Raw genomic sequence first — 22,113 nt, forward strand, 5'->3', positions numbered from 1 at the left:
GAGGGCAGAGTTGTGACAAGGAGTATACGGGAGGATGAAGGTGCAGAATGAGACACTGCACATAGAAATAAAGGAAAGACCATAGGAGGTGAACCCAGCAGAGAAGAAAAGGGATAAGACTTTGAAAAATATCCTTGTGAAAACTGAGGGCTGTGAAGTATCAAAAATGTCACCAACACTGCAAGTCCAGAGGGTTTGATGCAAAAGAGGAGAGGTGTGACGAAGAAGAGGGTAATGAAGAATAAGAATCATGGATTAAACATCCACAGATTAACAGAGAACCACAACACATTGTGTATCTTCGTGTATTGTCTCAGGCTTTGTTGAAATGGTATTTGGCTTTGGAGCTTTATGATTTATATATATATATGTATGTATGTATATATATATATAAAAATAAATAAATAGATAAATATATATAAAAATATAAATATGGTAAATAGGTTAAATAGCTATTTGGTCACAAATGGGAAAGAAGTTGTCTATGAAAGCCCTTCATGAAATTATTGTCACTGTGATAAGCAGGCATAGTAACATCATTTAAAAGCAGTTAGATCCAATACATTTTAAAGGTTTTATATAATATGTACTAGATGTGTCACACTTGCATTCCCACCTACCTCAGCTCCATGAGCAGGCTGGCATATTGAATATTGTCATCAGCTTCTCTAAGACCCAGAGATTTAGCCCAAGTGAAAGCTGCTGACAACTGTCTTTGGTAGACCTACCTACTGGAGTTGCAGACAATGCCTGAAATGAGATTAAAAATTGATTCTGTTCTGCAAAAATGGGTTCTTCATCATCCTTTCCAAGAGTGACTCAAAGAAACTGATTCTGTCCCATGAAGAGAGATGATTGATATCTGATACTATCAATTATCAGCCATACCTTTCAAAAAGGCCCTTACTGAAGTGAGATCACAGATTGGGGTTTTATCTTGAGTTTGTTCTATTGAGGTTTTTGTCAGTTTTTATCACTGTTTTATTATTTTTTTTGTGTTTTGTTTATTTTTTTCTCATTTTTAGTAATTTCTATAAAGCAAAAAACAAAACCGAAACTTTTTGTATTTCTGATTGCTTAACAAGTAACATTAAATATATTTTATAATACTTTAGAAAGCATTACTGAACAAAATTAATGTCAGCTGAGAAACAAATACAATGTTGAGATCCCATTTGGAAATTAAATTCTACATACTTTGCCATTGCTCATAAATCCATTAGGAGGACAGAATTACAGAAGCCTTTGGGAAAGGACTATGCTTTCCTTTACATTGATAGAGCTCCCTACCTCATGCTACTGCATTATTCATAATGAACATCAAAGCTTGAAGCTGTCTTGATGAATCCAAGCTTCTATAAGTTTCTTTAGTTGATGTTATTACAGGTCATTCTCTGGTTGACACTACGGAACAACAAGAGCTTCTTTACATAAAACTATCATCAATAGAAATTTCTTGGAATAGTTTTTTTTTCTTTCTTTTTGAGTAGCTACATTATACGCATCTGTTAAACGTCTTGCACATACAGTGTCTCCCATTAAAAAGAGTTTTAAAATCTCCATACTTGTTTATCTGCAGTCATTACAGAGCTAGACATCTTATAGAATTCCTGGAGTGAGTACAAAGATTTGTTGAAATATGTGAGCCTTCACTCATTATTTGAGGGATAATAGATAAACTATGTGCAATAATCTGCTCTAAGGCAATATAGCTGTCATGGAGTTTTGCCCAATAACTACTGACAAGCCACTTTGAAAGGCCAACCCTCTGTGTTCATAACTTCATTCAGGTAAAAAAAACCCAAAAAACAAACAAGTCTCTATTTCAAAAAGCAAAAGCAGCTATAGCTACTACACTCTTTGGATTTTGCCAGACAAAAATAAGCCATCATTACTATTATGTTGCAGATCAACCTTGCCTTCATTTAATGAGAATGTTACACGCTGTGTGTAGCCTTACACAAAACTACCTGATATGGGTATATTGTCCTGAAATATGGTGCCATATGTGCATCAGTAAACATTATGTGTAGAGTAAATTAAACCCTGCCTTATAATTAGGCAGTAACGAAATTACTGCAGGCCTGAGTAAATCAGCAGTATTAAAACGCTCTCCATTTCCTCTGAAACACTTCAGAGCACCATAAAAACCTCAATGTCACAGTGATAGACATCTAGAAGAAATGCATTTTGAGGGAGACAAAGACAGGTGCACTCAAAAATCACAATTCAGTGCAATTTAAATAACAGTCCGCTGCTTCTAACTTTCTAGATCAGATTTCAGACATCTTTCTAAAACTTCTTTCCTAAGGTAAATACACCGGTTATTCTATCAAATGGGATCAGACAAAAAGTGGATGCAGTATTGAACAGCGTTCCAGGGGCTTACAGTTCTTTCAGTCCAAGCTGGTGAAATTCCGAGTTTGCCTGCTTCTGTGGCTTTAAGCAGTGCCTACAAATTCAGTAGAAGCTGAGAGAGCGGAAGACTTTATCAAGTGGAGCATCACCATCTCTGCTTTATAACCCAGTATTACACAAGACTCCTAATACCTTTGTACAAACCGCTTGAGAAACCCAGTAAAGAAGCGCTGACGTATGTACAATGCAGTGCACCCCTATTAAATAAACACAAGGAAAAAAAAGAGCCACCGATACATAATGGTGGCACAGAAATAAAACTGCATTAGCATTTGATAAATCACTTTCAGAAAGCCAGCTTCCAGAGTTCCATAATCAAGAGCACTAGAGGCACTGCAGGTGAAAATGAGGCAAAAACTACAAAAAGGTGATGAGTTTCTAACGAGCAGAGGCTGATGCCTCAGGTGGAAGTTTCTTCTCAAATTTAAGTGGAACCTCCTGTGTTACAGTTTGAACCCATTGTCCCTTGTCCTACTGTTAGTTGTCAAAGAGAAGAGCCTGGCTTCATCCTCCTGACACTCACCCTTTATATATTTGTAAACGTTAATAAGGTCACCCTTCCTTTAGTCTCCTCTTCTCCAAGCTCCAGAGCCCCAGCTCCCTCAGCCTTTCCTCACCCAGGGGATGCTCCACTCCCTTCAGCATCTTGGTGGCTGCGCTGGACTCTCTCCAGCAGTTCCCTGTCCTGCTGGAACTGAGGGGCCACAACTGGACACAATATTCCAGGTGTGGTCTCACCAGGGCAGAGTAGAGGGGCAGGAGAACCTCTCTGACCTACTGACCACCCCCTTCTAATCCACCCCAGGTACCATTGGCTTCCTGGCCACAAGGGCCCAGTGCTGGCTCATGGTCACCCTGCTGTACCCAGGAGCCCCAGGTCCCTTTCTGCTACACTGCTCTCTAATAGGTCATTCCCCAACTTATACTGGAACCTGGGGTTGTTCCTACCCAGATACAAGACTCTCCCTTCCAATCCCTAACATTTTGTGATTCTGTGACTCAGGTTCAAAGGCACTTAGATTGATTTATGGCTGGCTCCCTTTGAAAAATGCCAACATTTTGTCAAGAAGCATTTTCATGCAACAGGATGAAGTAATATCACCAATCCCACTGCGCTTTCCCTTGGGAACAACTGGTGTCTCCTCTTTGGTAGTACAACCTTAGCAAGGCTTCTGTGGGTCATCTATTCAAGTATGACCTTGCTTCAAGTTTGTCTTTGCAAAATAAATCTTTAGAAAGCATTAATGCAAGATTAAATTTTGAAGTTACAACCTTCTTGGCTATTCTACTACTACTTAACTCTTTCATGAAGTTTTGCATCTTCAAAATGCTGTATTAACTCTCTTGCAAATTCTCAGCGTTATGTGAGCAAGGTATGGTCTATGACCCTCTCTCTGTGTTTTCAGCCCTCCTTAAATTATGTAGACCTTGTATTTAAAAAAAAAAAATTCACCTTCCTGGTTTACAACCTTAACCGGTGTCCACTTGTCTGCAACAAAGGGCTCATCAAAACCTACTTTTATGGAAATGATAGGCAGAGTTTTCTTCCCCAGCCCTCCCAGAAATGGACCCATTGCTGCAGTGTTGACTAGCTCTATAGCTTGAAAATTGAAGTGTTATTCACAAAAACCTACCTTTAGGCTCCTCTCTTTTGGGTTCCTAAATTAGGAAGCAGTTTATTCATAACTCCCTATATCCAAAGAAACATAAGCTTTTCCAAAATACAGCCTTGAAACCTCAAACCACCCTCTTTGTTGACCACAGAGAAGGTCAAAGGAAAACCAGCTTCCTTATATTATCAACTAATTTCCATACTTGACATCAGCTGGTGTGACTTCTCAGGGTTCTCTTTTTTCTCTTCCCCCTGCCCCCTCAATACAAGATTTTATTTCCTTGGGTGTGCTGTTCAGCTTCTCAAAGGAGCTGAAAGGAATTGGTTATCTAGTAACTTTAATTAGAATTAGGTTCACATTTTTTTTTCAGAAGTTCAGAGTTTTGTTTCACTTTCTGAGCACTCATGCTTCTCTTGGGTTTGTATCTTAACGTACAGACGCTATGCACCTTTTCAAGCTGGTACAATGCAGAATACCTAAGTTGAGGCAGCTTTACCTCCACAGGAGACAGTAGCTTGGCTGCTAAATTATGATAAAATTTCCACTGTTGTAGGGGGTTTTGTGTTTTCTTCAACAGTTTACATACTGTAAAGAACCAAGCTATACACACGCTTGAAGAGAGATTTAAGTCCACAGACCAAAAGCATTATATGTGTCTATTCATAATATAATTTGCATTGTACAGGTTACATGTGATAAAATCTGTTCCAACAGAACACATTATTTCCATTTTAGGTGTCCCTTCAGTCTAATTGTATGAGTTAGTATTCATGGCTTTTATTTTTTTATTCTGAGTGTCTCCCTAGAGTCTACATCAATTTCTGGCAGATTTGAAAGTGCTAAACAATTTTTTTAAATAGCAAATAGCATTCATAAATAGTCGTGATACAACTCAATTGAAGTGGAAGTGACTGACATAAAAAGCAAATGGACTACGCTGCCTCAAAGAGCTAGTAAAAAAAAAAAGACTAATAAATGTAAGAATATTATGAAGCCTGTTATCTAATTCAAACTGTTGTAACCCATATTAAAGAAAGCACACTGAATTGGGAATACTTTGAGAGACCTATGAAGTAGGTAAAAACTGAGTATGATCAAGAAGTTCTCCCTAGGATCTTGGATTTACACCACTTGCATGAATAAATTACAAGAGGGATTTTTTTCTCATCAGCCTTTAACCTTTTAAAAGTTTGACACGTAGCCTGATATAGAAACTGAAAGAATATTATCAGGGATTGAAAGATAAAGAGTAAAATAATTGAGGCTGTGCAATAGAAGGGAGGTATTCAAAGGGAGATATTCTGGAGAATATGGCTGAAAACAGACTAATAAATACCATGTCTGCAGCCCACCGAGTGTCTTAGAAAGGTATTTGTGATTATAAAGCTTAGCACAAGAATAATGTAAAAGAGCAATCAAAAATACATGAGGGTCATGTGAAAGGATGTATTAATTACATGATGCATAAAGAATTGATTAGAGGTATAGAAAAGGCAGACACGACTTGGATATATATATATATATGTATTTCAATTTAGACTACTGCAAAGTATGTGATTGAACACGTCTGAGTGTGTGGCTGATAGAAAGACACCATAGGACAGTCACTATTATTAAAATATTAGTTTATGTCTAAATTACTAAAACTGATCCTGAGTACCTAAGAGTGTGACACCATTCCTAGGGTGGCTACTGGGAAAAGCAGACACAGAAGAAACAGTCAATATCCAAACCTTCATCAGTATTCCTAAGAAAGAGAGAGACAGCTCATTCAACCCAATACAGAAATTGTAGAAGTGCTTGGCTTTCAGCTTTGAGCTTACAAAGTAGCTGAGATTAAATAATGAATTTTCAAATGTCAATCCACAGCCACATGTGAAACTCATTCTTGGAAAATCAGAGGTGAAAATGAGCTACAGGTTGCTGTAGAAATCATATTGAAGGGTCTATTTACAGATAATAACATGCTATAGTTACACAATGCCAATATTACTAGCTAAGCAGCACAGCAGGGGGTCTTAAAATTAAATATACTTTTGAAAATTTGCAGTGTTTTTTTGCAGAAAGCAGAACAGGATCATAGGTTTTACCATAAAGACTTTTGTTTCTAGACTGATTTTCTGAGGAAATGACTTTACTATATGTCTATCCATTTTTTTCAAACACAATTTATTGGCCAAGTTTAAAACCATCTGACAAACAGAAAAGTCGCTAAATAATTAATTCAGCTGTTGACAATTTTGTTTTTCAGTCCTGTTTCCACACAATGCGTATTCCTCGGAGGTTTGTAAGATGTTGTCTCAAAAAGACTATCTGAGACGAGGGCATTTTGGATAAAAAGAAATGCTAAATCAAAATGTTTTACCCCACAGAGTGGTGTGAAAAATTCACTTAGCCAGGAGAACAAGCACAGATATTTTGAGTCCAGAAATGATGACAGCTTTCTATATTCCAAATCACCATCCTCGCTACTAACTGTATGTAGCTACTAATACACTGTTGACATTGTTTTGCTTTTTGTGGTATCTGCCTGGCAGGTTGAACTGGGTTGCACTCAAAACCACATAATCTAAGGTCACTAAATAATAATCAGAAGGCAAAAAATACATTTTGATACTGCACACAGGGTCACAGATAGCATTAATTTCCCTTAGACATTTGTTCCATTAGAGAAAACAAACCTTGAAATCATAGAATCATAGACTGTCCTGAGTTGGAAGGGACCCACAAGGATCATTGAGTCCAACTCCTGTCCCTGCATATGACAACTAAATCAGTCTAAACATTCAAAATACAAAATGTAGTCATTGAAATGCAACCAGTAATGGAGTTATTTCTGGTCTTTCCAATTCACGGTTCCTACTAATATATTTTATAATAAAGTTTTGTTGCCTAAAACTGCAAGGAGAACCAGAAATCCAACTCTGAGAAAAATATGGTACTTATAAATTTTTGTTTTATTCAACTTTGGAATGAAATCTGAAAACTTCAAAATGATTAAATCATCTTAAAACAATGTACAACTTTCCTGAAAATTCTGAAATTGTGTTTTTATTTTCCAATATTTATTTACACATATATATTTCTACTTGCAATGCTAAGCTAAAATAATCTGCCGACTTTCAAAATGAAAGTTCAAAACTACTGAAAAAATGCAAAAGTGACTTTTCAACACCACCGGGTTTTCTTTTAGTTTTCCAAATTAAATTTCTGGATAACTTCTGATAGGAAAAATTTCTGTAAAGTATTAATTTCATAAAGTATTTCTACCTAGCTACATTAATGACATAAAGCTAATTCTGCAGGAGGTGGATGAATTCTCCTTAACAGGTAGATGAGAGCATCATTTCCAGGATAAACTGAGAATCGCTGGTAAAAAGTCTTCCTATTTCTTTACAGTTCCTTCCACTTGGAGGCATACAAAGTGTTAGTCTGGCTTGAATGGACAAAAATGAAGAATTACTTCATTTCAATCTACTGCATAGAATACTGTGGACAGGCTGCTCTGTTTAAAATTAATAGCAGTACAGATATCTGCTCGTTAAGAGAAAACTAATGGGTTTGGTTATTCTACCTTGCGGGGAAATCAATGGGTTCATACAGAGCGAACAAGCTCAACCGGAGCAGGACCCAAGGAGAAGAGCCGATGGCAGCAGGAGATAACAGCACTGACAGGTGGGACACCAGGGGTGGTGACAGCAGAACAGCTGGTGCCCTCCCCGGACAACTCCAAATGATCTATAGAGCGTGTTGGTCCTCACCAGGCATCCAGTGTGTGTGTCAGCCAAACACTTTGGTGTGTCCTTCGTGCTTATCTTTGTTTCAATGTCACCCTAAGGTTGCAGTGGTTGTAACAGCACATGTGCATGTTGCTTTATGATCAGTGGTAGTATTGAAACTATAGGTTAGCATTATTTTTTTTCCCTATGCAAACAAGCAAACAAAATAACCAGCATCAACAAGCACCCTGCTGCTGCTCTAGCTTGCTGTACTACATAATGAAAGATGTTTTTTTTCTTCCGTTTTTTTTTCTTTATTTTTGTTTTCTTTTTAACAACAGACTTGTGTGCCAGTGGGGAAGACCCCAAATCCTGCCAATTGGCAACACTTCTTATCAGACACAGAATTCTATGCTTTTTTTCCCACATTGTTCACAATCAAGTAAGAAATGGCAGCGGTAAGCTATGGGTTGGTGAGACTTGTCTGCCTCCAGCAACTTGTGCAGTCTGGCTTAGGTTGATGTTCTCACAGGCAGTTTATATTAAGACATAATTAGATCTCCGTAATAGTTTTCCAATGCCCAGAAGAGTTTAAATGATGAGGATAAAAGATGCAATCCCATCAGAATAGGAAATATTGATGTGAGTGTAAATTGTGAGATGGAATTTTAGCACCCTGTATCCCAACCACAATCATTTCACGTCCGTTCTGTAGATAATGAAATAAAATCTCAGAAATTAAAAGCTAAGTAACCTGGGCAGAGAAAGAAAAATCAGTCTTAGATGGCTGACTACTGAAGTCTTGCAAGGGAGCCTCCCTACCAAATGAAATATATGTACCTTTTTCATTACCAAAACATATTTTGTAGGTTGTCCAGTTTTACTGTGGTAACATTAAGCTTCATAAATCTGACAAGCAAGGCTGCTTTAAAAGCTATTCATTAAAACCAAAAGGCATTATGGTATTGAAAGTTAACCAACTTTCAATTTACCCCGAAACAGACTGAAATGGTATAAAACTGCAATCTCAGCTGTGGTTCCTTTCTTCTTAATTTTCAAGCTCCTCTTCCCAGCCGTTAAACTAAGCCCTCAGGGATATCCTCATCTTCTGAAATTTAGCAGAGGGTGTATAGGCAGGTCTTGGTAGACACACACATGTATCCTGTTGATTATACATGTGATGAAGCAGAACACTGATTATGCTTCCAAAGCATAATGATGTATAGTCGGAACATACATTGTTGAAAGCAGAGACTCCATCTTCCTCTATGCCATGCAAAACCTAGCACAATTATGATCTAATCTTGATTAGTTTACTAGCAACTGCCAAAATTTAATAAACATTATACCTACATGATTAACCTTCATAAATATCAGAAACTATATTAAAAGCTTCATCTCCAAGCAGGAAAATATTTATATATGCGCTTCACTTTACCCACATACAGAGTTCCAACCTTTCTGAGGTTGAATTTAACACCCATGGGGCTGAATCTACATGAGAAGCAGACAGTTTATTAAGAAAGGTGCCACTTTTATATCACGTTTCGGAGTAAATTTGGCTTTAGAGATGAGTAATTCAGGCAACTGCTGAGAACCTCACATAGAACAGCAACTCGTGTTAGTCTGCTACTTCCTTCAAGCAAGAAGAACAGAGGTGGGAGGCAACACATGGTACAAGCTCCACTGCAGAACCTGGGATCCCAGAAATTAGGAGGTCAGAACAATGAAGATCTTTCTTCTGTCATTAGCTGATCAACAGATGTGATGGGAGGTTTGTACAGGACACTCAATGATTCATACTATCTCTAAGTCCACTGCAATATTTATTTATTTTTTTTTATTTGGAGAAATAAGCTCTGAGAATATGATCCTCAAACACATTTGCTGAGACTTAAAGGAAGAGATGAAATGAACTGAGTTTTAGCAGTGTAGAGCACTGATTTCAAAACGTCTGTAGGGGCCACTCTGAAACTATCACATTGCAAATAGGTATTTGAAGCTATATTTAAGTCCTTGGTTAGTCTTGTAGATTTGTGGACTTTGAATAATTTTGAATAATTTTTTTAATTGCAGATTTTTTTAAAATATTTTTTTTACAGAAAATACAAAATTGGGATCATACCAGAAGCAGAAAAAAGAGGTAAAAAGAGGCAATCCTCATGCCTTAACTTTAAAAGAGTAAAGATAAACCTTTTGTTTACCCATCTCCCTTATATTCTTTTCCATCTCAAGCTTTTTGAAGAAATCTTTCAGATTTATTACCAAACACAACGATAAATGTAATATAAGAAAGTTGATCTTTACAGTTTAAACTGTGCTCTACAGTTATTCGTAGGATCATATAATGGTTTGAGTTGAAGGGACATTCAAAGCTCATCCAGTGCCACCCCTGCCATGAGCAGGGACATCTTCACCAGCTCAGGTTGCTCAGAGCCCCGTCCAGCCTGGCCTGGGATGTCTCCAGGGATGGGGCATCCACCACCTCTCTGGCCAACCTGTTCTTTATTAGCCTTCTCCATATCTTCATAGGATCTTTCTTAAACACCAAACCTTAGAAGTTTTCTTTGCAAACGTTCCGCTCTTATAAACTTTTTCATAATCTGCTCATCATTCCTGTTATTTCAATTAGAGCATTCAAATAAATACAAATACGCACATATGCCAGTGTTTTTATGACTGTGGTTGCTGGGCTGCAAAGGCAGTGAACGTCTGGCCGATCTGCCTACCCTCCCACATATTAAGACCATTGAGAGTTACACTTGGAATATGCTTCAGTCTCCCATTTTTGGCTCAGTAAATACTCCTCCTTTGCTTAATGCCATGTGTAATGTAGTGTCATATCTAAATAAGGACACATATTCTTTATGCCTCTACAAGCCGCAAAACCAATCTGAAGGTGAAAAGCAATGGCTTCCTTTGAAAATCAAGAAGCGTTATAAAAAGCATAGATTACCTGTCTTCGAAGGTCTCGTGTTTTCTTGGTCATCTTGTCAATAGCGATGTTGAGTGGGTCCCCCTTCTCTTTCCTTCCAGTCTGTTAAGAATGAATGTTGGAGTTAGAGAAAAATAGTCCAGAAAATATAGACTTTTTTAAAAAAAGTACTGATTTATCAAAGGAAATCTGTGCATATCTTTTTTGTTTGCTTCCATCAAGTTGTTATTTCCACTGTAATGTTTATTTTAACATGTTTACGTGTGAGGACATACTAGATTATTTTAAAGCAATCCTAAAAAGATAAGAAGAAAGATTAAGGTGACTCACTGGCGACTTCAGAACTTTTGCACCAATAAATAATGTGCATATATTATAGCTTATACTCCAAAAATCTGGCAAGACCTTTCACTATAAAACGAATATTAAGAGTTTCTAATCTCCATCCTGCCAGGCAGTGGGAACGTTAAACATGATAATAAGCAGCAACACAGCTTGAGGACAGGAGGAAAATGGTCCCTATGCCTGTAACAAGAATCATATTGGCAGACATTAGGTGCAGTATAAAGATGAATTCCACTTAAAACACTTTCCTGCAGGAAGTCTCAAAGCAAAAACCCTCATGAAGATTAAAAAGGGGGGAAAAAGCTTTTTGTGGCTTATAACCAATGAAAAAGAATTTTTTGTATGTTCAATGCTACAAAAAAAAAAAAACATTAAGCGAATTTGTCAGCTGTACTACCTTTCTCTTAAGAGAAATCTGCTTCTCTAAAGATTTGTCACATCTCTCATCACATTGAACTCTGTTTGGTAGCTTTTCATCAGGAATCAAAACGATCTTCCATTCTTTCTGGCCGCACTTTTTCCTTCCCAACACTGTTTTCAAGCACTCCTATTTTGAATTGTTTCTTGCATATGCTTAAGAGGGATTTTCTATTTGCAGCTGAGCCTAATAGCATATGTTTCTGGGAACTACTGAGAAGTCACTTTTGGAGTAGGATGGGGATGAAACATTCCCTTTCAATAATGAACCCTCAAATGCACAGTGCTATTATCAGCTCTACACGGCCACGTTGGTAAGTGGCGTGTGTTCCAGTTATCTGCTTTAAGCATTCATTTGAGGGAACGCCTGCTTTCTACTATTGTCTGTAATTCTAATTATGATATGAGGCCAATGCATCTATGACCGTTTAGATGTCTGCAAAACCCATTATTTTTTTTTTATTAGAAATTCAACCACAAAAATATCAAGCACCATGAGACTTTAATGTAAAACATTACATTTACCTCTTAGGTTTTCACAAAGAACACAAATTCACACCAGGAAATAGAGAGAAAGTATTTGCTGTGATACAAGAGGAAGCATCTGTGTAACCTGCTGATATTTTTATCTCATTTTTCTTGTGTTCATCCTTTCCCTGACTTCTTCTGGTCCCCAGCTAAAGAACTACAGCTCTTTAGCTTAAGCAATTTCAGCACATGTTTTTAGTGGTAGATGCCCTGAATTCAGTTCCTGATATTTTGTCCAAGAGAGCAGCTGGCATTTGTGTACACAATCTATAGTTTTTCAAGCTGCAATTTCTCCAGTAAAGTGAAGCTAATAAGTTTGGTACAGGAAGATGCTCCTACCTGTTGAAATGACGCAATGTGGAGTGCCAGCGGAGCTGGTCTCAGCCAGGTTCCTAGTCTCTTAAACTACAAAGCTATTTTTTAAGAAAGTTTTTAATTATTCCAGCTGTGTACTGGCTGAACCACGTATCGTTGGTGACATTAGTGTTCTGGGATGCTTTGTTTTCCCAGTCAAATAATTCAATTTCTGTAATATTGTTTAAATTACTCTCTTCCTTCTCATTGTTTAAGCTTTAACGTATTGGCTTAGACAGATACATAACCACACCAAATGTTTGAAGACATTTTTTGCTGGGGCAAAGAAAACCTTTTTTGCTTCCATAAAACCAGGGAATAATTTGCTAAACTGTGCAAATTATAGTGAATATTAACACAATGTGAATAATCAATATTGACACTTAAGGCTACATTGGGATGGTATTTTACAGCTCTCAAGCAAAACAAGAAGATAACAATTCTTCTTCACTGATCTCATGCAGGGCAGATGTTATTTTGTTTTCCCCTCCAATGTGGGAGATCAAGCACTTACTGCTTGGCATCTATTTAAGGGGTCAGAACATTGTCCTGAATGAGAACTTGGGAATTGCAGGGTTGTCAGCTACAGGACACAATGACACTGAATAAATTAGGTTTTTGGCAAACTGTACCATTTAGGAGCAAAGGCTCCTGAAATTCCTTAAAGGGTCATGTGAAAAATGTAGATATTTTTATATTGCTTTAAAAGTTTGTAATTTAGATTCCTAACCTGAGTGGTTTATATTGCTCATAGGAGGAAAATGAGACTAGGTTTGTAGTAGTCTGTACCTAACACCTCTCCTAAGCCTCTCTTCAAATTTATCCTGTAACTTTTTTAGTCTAGTTTTAAATTAAATAAACAGTGGCCCTTAAGGTACATCCTATTGTGAAATGCAAGACAACTGGGGATCCTTCTGTGACCCCTAGGCCACACAACACAAACTGTTGACATCCATCTGGCCAACCCCTTCTCCTTCCAAAATAGAGTAAGGCCTGTTCTGTATCGCTTCCCGAAAACCTCCCTGCTGGGATATCAAGTGGACAGAGATCCCCTTGAGCTCTCTCAGCGGCAATATTTTATTAACATATACAAATACAGATGAAGTCAGAGACATTTTGTATGTTCTGCACAGTTTTTAGTTATCCAGGAATTTTAAGTGTTCTTCACCTGTGATAAAATGACTACTGCCTTTTCATCTGGATACAAAACCCTTTCCTCACTGCATGATTTCAAAGAAGGAGAAATTTGTTTAGTAAATCACATTATTGACAAATAAATAGCGTGGCATGTGATGTTACATAGCTCCAGGCAGGTCTGTCAAACACCATCTGCCATGTGCTGAAAATATAAATTTATTAAAGTTTATTTATTTAAGTCCTTAAATACTCTTGTATTAATGTTGCTCTGTGATAATTTTTTTGGCCTTCATTCCTAGAAGGGATAGAAAGGAATTTAGTGGTTTCCTGTGTTTCTGAAAAAAAAAAAACAAAACAACATACATTTTTGGTATTGTGCCTTATAGCACTTCTCTGTTAATCTTTTTCTGTAAAGAGGAGAAAGATACCTTAGAAATAGGATGAAAAGGAAGTAAAAATTGCTGCTGGCATTGGGTTAAAAGGAGAAAAAGGAGAAATGCACAGAATTCCCTGAGTGCCAAAATATTGGTATTCAGTGTTCCTGTGGACATAATTACATCTCTTCCTGGTGTAATGAGGAGAACTTAGCTCCTGAAGAATATATTAATCAGGTCTCTGATTCCTAGTGACCAGCAGTTGAATACTGTTTTTAACCATGATATTTTCAACTTATTCCCTCAACCTTTGTTACTCCCATCCTAATTTCCCTAAAGCTTTTCCCTGCCTGTTGGATTGAATCTCAGTTGATCAGGTTGAGATGAATTCCATGGGCTCTCAACCAGGGGCTGTGCTGTCTGCAGAGTCCCCCAAGTCAGGAATGGGTTTTCCAATGCAGTTCTCACCCAAGGCTGCAGTCTCCCTCCCAGATCAGGTAATATAAAATCCAGCTCTCTGAATACATTCTTCAAGAATTTTTAAGACTCATTTGCCACCTGTCCAGATGGTGGAAGAAATCACGGTCTCATATTTTTACTCTAGAAAATGCCAACAGTCACAACCACTGCCAACAATATTACTTGAACAATAGAACAAATACAGAACACAAACGTCACCTTTCTTATATTAAGCAAAGTGCAAAAAGCTTCACAGTTAAAAATGAATAATATCATGGTAAACACTTAGACCGGGATCTTCATTCAGTTAGGAAGATAAATAAAATAATAACAAAAAGCACTTAAAGATGGTAAGAAATTTCAGCATCTGCTAGAATGATCTGTGCTAAGACTTAGTGCCATTTTTCCTTTTGAAAAAAGACTTTTTTCTCTCCCTCCCTTCCTTCTTTTCATGAGCTGTTCACAGTTTGTACTGCTGAAGCAAAACAAAAATCCCCCAAAACATTTTTCACAACTATTAAGGATATTTATATCCCACAACTTGCTCATTACAGAATTGTTTTGATCAGCATGAGGTACGTAACTGGAGACTCTTTTCTAACCCTTTGAAAATATCACGGAATCAAGAGTGCACCCATGGGTGCATCCCATGTGGACCCATGGATTTATGGATGTCCAGGTTGCCTAACTGCTCCCTAACCCAGTCCTCATCAACCAAGACAAACTCGTCCATTGTCCTGACTGCCTCTGGGGCCTCAGCGGTGCGGGATCCTCAGGACAGTGGAGACAGAGACAAAGAAGCGTTCAGTAACTCTGCCTTCTCTGTATCTTCTGTCACCAGGGCACCCACCTCATTCATCAGTGGGCCTGCATTGCCTCTGGTGTTAGTTTTATCTGCCACATATTTGAAAAAGCTCTTCCTGTTGTCCTTGACCCCTCTCTCCAGGTTTAATTCTAAGGAGGCCTTAGCTTTCCTGTTTGCCTCCCTACACGCTCTTACAACGGAGTTATATTTTCCCCAAGTGGCCAGCCCTTCCTTCCACGATCTATGAACTCTCCTCTTCCACTTGAGCACACCCAGCAGTTCCCTGTTTAACCACACAGGTCTCCTGGCTCCCTTCCTTGACTTCCTATGTGTCAGGATGCTCTGATCTTGTGCCTGGCAGAAACAGTCCCTGAACACTAACCAACTATCTTGGGCCCCTTTACCTTCAAGCAGTCTTGCCCATGGGATTTCCCCCAGCAATTTCTTGAAAAGGCCAAAGTTTGCCCTGCTGAAGTCTGCTTGCTATCCTGTTCCTGCCACAGGAGATTCTGAACTTCACCATTTTGTGGTTGCCGCAACCCAGGCAGTCCTCGACCTTTAGCGCTTCAACCAGACCCTCCTTGTTGGTGAGGATGAGGTCCAGCAGCGCACCTCTCCTAGTCGGCTCCTCCACCTTTTGCATCAGAAAGTTATCGTCAATGCACTGGAGGAACTTCCTAGACTGGGGCTGGCTGGCCGAGATGTCCTTCCAGCAAGCATCAAGGAAGTTAAAATTCTCACCCATAGACTCTCAACTCACCCCTCATCCGTGCCTGGACAGTACTCAGTACATTGTAGTTGCTCTCTCACGTAAAAAGCAACTCCACCACCTCGCCTGGCTGGCCTGTCTTTCCTGAGAAGGACATAGACATACATGACTACATTCCAGTCATGTCAGCTGTCCCACCATGTCTCTGTAATTGCCACCAGATCTTAATCTCCTGACTGAACACATATAAACCTCCCCTGGCACAACTTGAGGCCATTTCTTCTTGTCCTATCACTTGCTACTTGGGAGAAGAGTTTCAGTATGGTAATGAATATCCTTGTATTTACAAGTTTGGTTTACTTACAGTTGTGTGAGATGCAAACCCCCTATTTTGAGCATATTTAAAAAAAAAAAAAAATATATATATATATATGCAATGTCAGATGAACATGGCTGACAATAGTAGCCTATTAAAGAAGGGGATGGAGTGCCAAACAAACCACAAAAAGTACAGCAACTGCAGACCTACAAGATAACATCATAGACAAGGATTCAACGTGCATGACAATTAAATGAGAGATGTTAGAGAGAACTATTGTCCTTTGTCTTTAGATGTATAATTTAGAAGCTCAGTCATCCAATTTACCAATAATAATAATAATTACAGTAACAGCCTAAAACTGTGTAAGAAATGTTGGGACCAGTGCTTCTACCCCTTGCCCTGTCTTATCTGCTGCTGTAGATATAAGCCAGAATACCTGGGAGAGCTCAGTCTCCTAACATATTAGATGTTGCATGTCCAAGACATCTTCACTGCCATTAATCAGGTAATTTAGCCTCTAGGAGACAGGTGGAAAGATTATCTATTGATCCAAAAGCCTCCAAACCTTGATATACTTTTATATTTTCATCATCCCCTAGGTAGATGGTTCTATTATTTACAGTTTATTTGGAACTTCGATAACACAATGTTTTATTAAGGTGTAAATAGCGGCTCAAAAATATATCTGTCCTAATATTTTATTTTAAATGTTGGACAACATCACTCTTTAAAAACTATGCTCATGTTCAACAGCCCCTTAAAAAGTGATGAAGAGAAGCTTAGTACTAAGAGGAAAAACATTTTGAACAACAGACATAAGCCGCATCAGTGCTTTTAACCAGAAAATTAGGTTTAAACATACCAATATATAGTCTCCTCCTGACAGGTTAAGAAGACTAATTTTGGGTCAAAAAAAGGCTAAACTACATACTCTAGCAGAAGTGAACAGAGACGAAATTTCATTGGAAGCTGAAAATTCTAACTATTAGCTAAAGAGATGGCTCAGGAAAACATATTTTGAATCTATGTGGTCCCTCAATGGATAAAATAAAATGGTATGGTGAGGAAAGCTCTTAGGAACATGGTGTGAACACAAATTACTGTTGTACTCAACTTAGCAATTTTATCCCTTCTTTATGTTTATTCCTGCAGACAATTTTGGCTTTTTTTTAGCATTTATTCTGAGTGACTAGATCTAGAGAATCACCTCATATGGAATGAAAACTTGTGTTTCCTTTTCCTCTTAGTCAATCACTTTTTTCTTAAGGAAAAAGAAAAAAAAAGAAGAAGAAGATAATTTTGTATATACGAGGGAGAAACAGATTGCTTAGATATCCTTTTTCTATTTGGGTCTTTCAGCTTTTCTTTATGCAGTTGTGAAGGAAAAAGCTTCAGTCAGAACACAGGAAGGGCAAGACAGGAAAATCCTGGTATGTATTGTGCCACTTCGCAATAAAACACTGAATTATAGGCTTTCTTCACAGTGCTTCCACAATATTACTCAGTTCTAGAATGCCATTCACTAAATAACCTGCTCATAAATGTGTGTTACAGACAAGAAGTTCTCCTAAAACAAAACAATTGCTTTCAGCAGCTTTTAATTACCTTACAAATTTGTGACCAGATCACAGCGAGTGTAATTGGTTCCAGTGTAGCATAAATAATCGCAACTATGCAGAAAACTGGGTAAGCCACATCCCTGCAATCCCAGACAGTAAATAAAGCCAATAAGATATAAATGAACCATAAGCTGGACATGATATCAATAGCTCAGGTGCACAAATCTTGAACATGGCCTGGATCCAAGCAATTTTTATCTAAATCTGCAGACAATTAAAACTAAATATGTAACGAAATCAAGAAATTATGAAAACTGAAGGTGTAAACGGTTGCAGAAGACTCTTTTTCTCTTTTATGTATGTTTTTAAGCGCTCTAAATGCCTTCAAGTGGTGAACTGGTGATTTAAACTGCGTATTTAATATCAAACATGTGTGGTTTATTCTTTTATCTTCTCACCAGAGGGACAACTTGTATGTGTTTTACTTTGGCTGGTTAGTGGCTATTGCTTTTCTTGTTTTGCATAACTCACTCTAGTAACTACTTCTTGTCTTTTAGCAATAAACATTATCAATGACAGCAGTTTGATTTCAAAGATGATTTACAATCAGGGCTCGATCTTATTAGTTCCCAAGTGGCAGCTGCTACTATTAACTGATATTTACCCATAATCACGTACTGGCATCTAAACTTCCCCAAAACAAAACCAAACAATCAAGAGGATTGCCTGAAGATTTTATATTTATAATGGCATGTTAGAGGTTACCAAAAATTGAGAACTTTTTCATTCTTGAGAACGAGGCAGCAATTTGTTGTTTTTGTTTCTTTCTTTACATTTATGGAAATACATTGAATATTTCTGTGAATTTTTGAACTATAGTTTCCAAGATCACTGTGGTGAGGATACAGTCCTTCTCTTCTATAACAGCTACTAGCCAAGACTGGATTTAACAGCATACTGAGGTACCACAAATGCAGAACGGACAACTGGTGGGACTTTACTAAATCACAAGGCAAGTGTAACATATAAATCTCATTGAGATTTCAGTAGGTAAACCATACACATTGTGCACCTAGTAGAAGTTCTTCCTAATAGAAAGAATATCCTGCCATCATTTAAGAGTTGTGTCATTTAATTAAATTCAGACCATAATACAGTGCACTGCCATTCAATAAAACAGCCATAGTTTTCAGGGTACGACCACCTAATATAATTTTATCATCTAGAAATATTGAATAAAATCTAGTTATCTTACTACTTCTATACTTCTGTGTTCAATACATAGTAACACACATTTTTAGAGCACCAATCTGTCTTACAGATTTATTTTGATATGGGACATATATCACCACACGAGGTGGCTTCTCTCCACTGACAGTGGATGGGGGTTTTGTGGTACTAGATGATCAATTATTAAACAGCTAATTTTTATGAGATAAAACACCTTCTTAATAACTATAAAGATTGTAGCCCTCCTAAAGACCAGGCTAGAGACAGCACCTTGGACAAATTCTGTGTGTTTTGGATTATTTTCTTCCAGAGAATTAAAAAATATTAGCACCATAAAGGCTACAAACAAGCTTCCCCAAAAGAGCTTCCTGTACTTTCAGGTCATGATATTTTGAGGTCCTGTAAATAATTCACTTTCTTCCCACTGTCTAAAAGAGATAAACTTCATAAATCTTAGATTAGGCATTGGATCTTAACAATCTTGTTTCTCAACGCTCATTTTCATCCTTCAAAACCCTTAAAACACTCATACACCACTTTAATATTTTGGGCATCACTACCAATGGCCTTGGGACAATGCTGCGTAAAAACTGTTTCTTATCTTTGTAATTATAGGTGTGATTGCAAGAGACAGTCGCTGGTCACCAAGACATCACAACCTAATGCTGAAAACAACAACAAAAAAAACCCAGTTATAGCTGGATTTCTCTAATCTGAGCTTTCTCAGATAAAGACATGTGACAACACCAGCCTAATTTGGAAACGGAGTTTGTTGATAATAGAAGAAAACAAGGAAATGCAGTTGGAGAGCTAAGACTGACAACCTGAGCCAGGTTTTCTGATAAGTCTTGAATAAACCACTCCGATTCATGTGTAATGTGATCTATATCACTGCAAATGCAGGTGATACAAGTGTTAGCATCCCAGTGTACTTCTGATCCAGATTTTTGTCCTAATGTCCTTGAGAACTGATGCCTCTGAAGCTTCTCTTCACTCCTTTCTGGTTTTAACAATTCGTATTAGAACACTGATCTGCAGAGTATTTTTTAATTAAAGATAGTTTTTTCCTTTGCACTGGACGTCACAGGACTCAAAGGGAAAAAACATCAGGGTTTTCATAGAATAAACTGCACATTTCTATTCAGAAGATGTCAGTACACATAATCGATGCTGTTACACTTAAATGCGTATAAAAAACCAGAATTGTAGAGGACAGAAATGTGAATGGTGTAAACTGTTACAAAACCATCAGCTTCACTAAAGCCACGCTAATTTACACCTGCTGACAATCTCCCCACTCATCAGTTCAATGAAATCTTGCAGATACTTCCATTTAGAAGGTCAGAAATGTTTACCCCAGAATCTGAGATTATTCTAATTTTTCCACAGCTATCCATTTGCAAACGGCCCACTACAATCTCCTCATTTAACCACCAACTGCTTTTCAGCTGTAAATTGCAATATGCTTTTAAATCACTTCTGGATGGTTTATCTTAATCTAAAATAACTGGAGGAAAAGGAGATAATGCAGATTTTTTAATTTCTCTTCAACTATGGGAAGCCCATAGTGAAGGACTAGGCAAATAAAGTGGTAAAATTTACCCACTTTAATATAAGGTCTTGAGAAAAGTTTATTCTATCATTACAAGCATAATAATTAATGTTACTAACTAATGAAATAGTTATTAATAAAACATTCTATCATATTTTCCATTAAGATTTAATCTGTTAAAATGTTTATACCAGCAACTATGAAAATAGGAGTGGTAGAGAAGTTCAGGACACCTTACAATAAGTAATGAATAATATCACAGGCATCTAAATTCAGAAAATCTATTGAGTAAATCTTTTTTATGTCTCTGCTACAGATTAGTGGTCATACTTGTTAGAACTCTTAATGGAAGTGATATGGGTGCCTGGTATGACCACTGGCCTCAGTTTTACGACTCATTTACTAGAAAGCACTTGTAGCCAAACTCTTCCTAGTTGGCTTGACAATAATGAGTGTTATTCACCGAATTAAACACAGACATCTAAGCATCCCTAGAAAACATGCTTTCAGTATTTTTCAGGCATTGCTCTTAAGTAGAATGGGAAAAGTACATAATGTTATTTGGTTGCAAGAAATGACTTTCCTATTTGTTTACATATTTAAGAAAAGGCTCCAATTGATGACAGTATTTGACCATTGGGTCGACTTGTGTAGTGTGAAGGGGCTTTTTAAACAAACAGACATCTCTGACAAATGAAGTGACTGTTGGAAGTACAACAAAGACATCACAACCTTTACAGGTATTAAATGAACATTTTTAATGAACACATTTGAGTTCCAAATACACCATTCTGTTTAGATGTAGAATTGTTCTTAATGGCATAAAGATGGTTATATAAGCTTAGAGTTCAACACCCCCAAATCTGGCCTGTCTGTAGGATTGTCTTGACTGTGCTTGCAGTGCTTTGATCATCAAACATCGCTGAAAAATTGTATTTCAACTAGCTGGTTGCATTCGTCACTACATAATTGATCTCTTAATGAGATATATATGAAATATTATATCTGCATTTCTTTCTTTTTAACTGCATCGTGCTTATACTGCTTGGATGATCCACAAGGAAATGAGATTTTATTTCCTACCAAAAATCTGTTCATCAATGTATGCAGCTGGAAGTCAATGCTAACCCAGTATTTGTACTTATAACAGAGAATTAAAAGCTTTTTCAAATTCATCACTACTATGACATGTGTCTGGCAGCAAGATTTTTCAGTCTGACCTGTAAGCAAACTATGCACATGAGGTTTAATTGAACACATACTGTAGTTTGAGTTACCATTTTTAATGAAGGGAGAGAGAGGAAACCCTGGAAAAGAAAATAACTTAATCCTCATTACTGTAATTAATCATTCACTTCGAGTACTGGCTTCTTTGTGTCCACGCATTCCTTTGTAGGACATCACAACCATGAGGCATTGGTGATGGAATAAAACAAAACAAAATAAAAATAATAGAACTATTTAAACCCCAAGCAGACATTCAAGCATCCTCCTTTAAATCCCAAGCATCCTTCTATTTTTACAGAGCAAAGCCATGGTCTGTTTCTGTCGCCACTTCAGATCAATGCGCTAAGTGACATCCATTCAAATTGCTTGTCAGTTTAATCAGAGGAAGGGAAACACAATTACAGGGCATT

At 37.5% G+C, this 22,113-nt stretch overlaps 1 protein-coding gene across 1 annotated transcript in view; it reads right to left on the reverse strand.

The window, feature by feature from the left end:
• The window catches only part of CTNNA2 (catenin alpha 2), a 490,369-nt gene that overhangs the window by 108,338 nt on the left and 359,918 nt on the right, over positions 1–22,113 (reverse strand). Inside the window, exon 8 of the mRNA XM_082051003.1 lies at positions 10,707–10,787. Within this exon, the coding sequence (XP_081907129.1) occupies positions 10,707–10,787 (81 nt within the window). The remainder of the gene's footprint in view (positions 1–10,706; positions 10,788–22,113) is intronic.

The sequence above is a fragment of the Streptopelia decaocto genome (genome assembly GCF_964273445.1).
Source record: "Streptopelia decaocto genome assembly, chromosome: 4".
Taxonomy (NCBI): Eukaryota; Metazoa; Chordata; class Aves; order Columbiformes; family Columbidae; genus Streptopelia; species Streptopelia decaocto.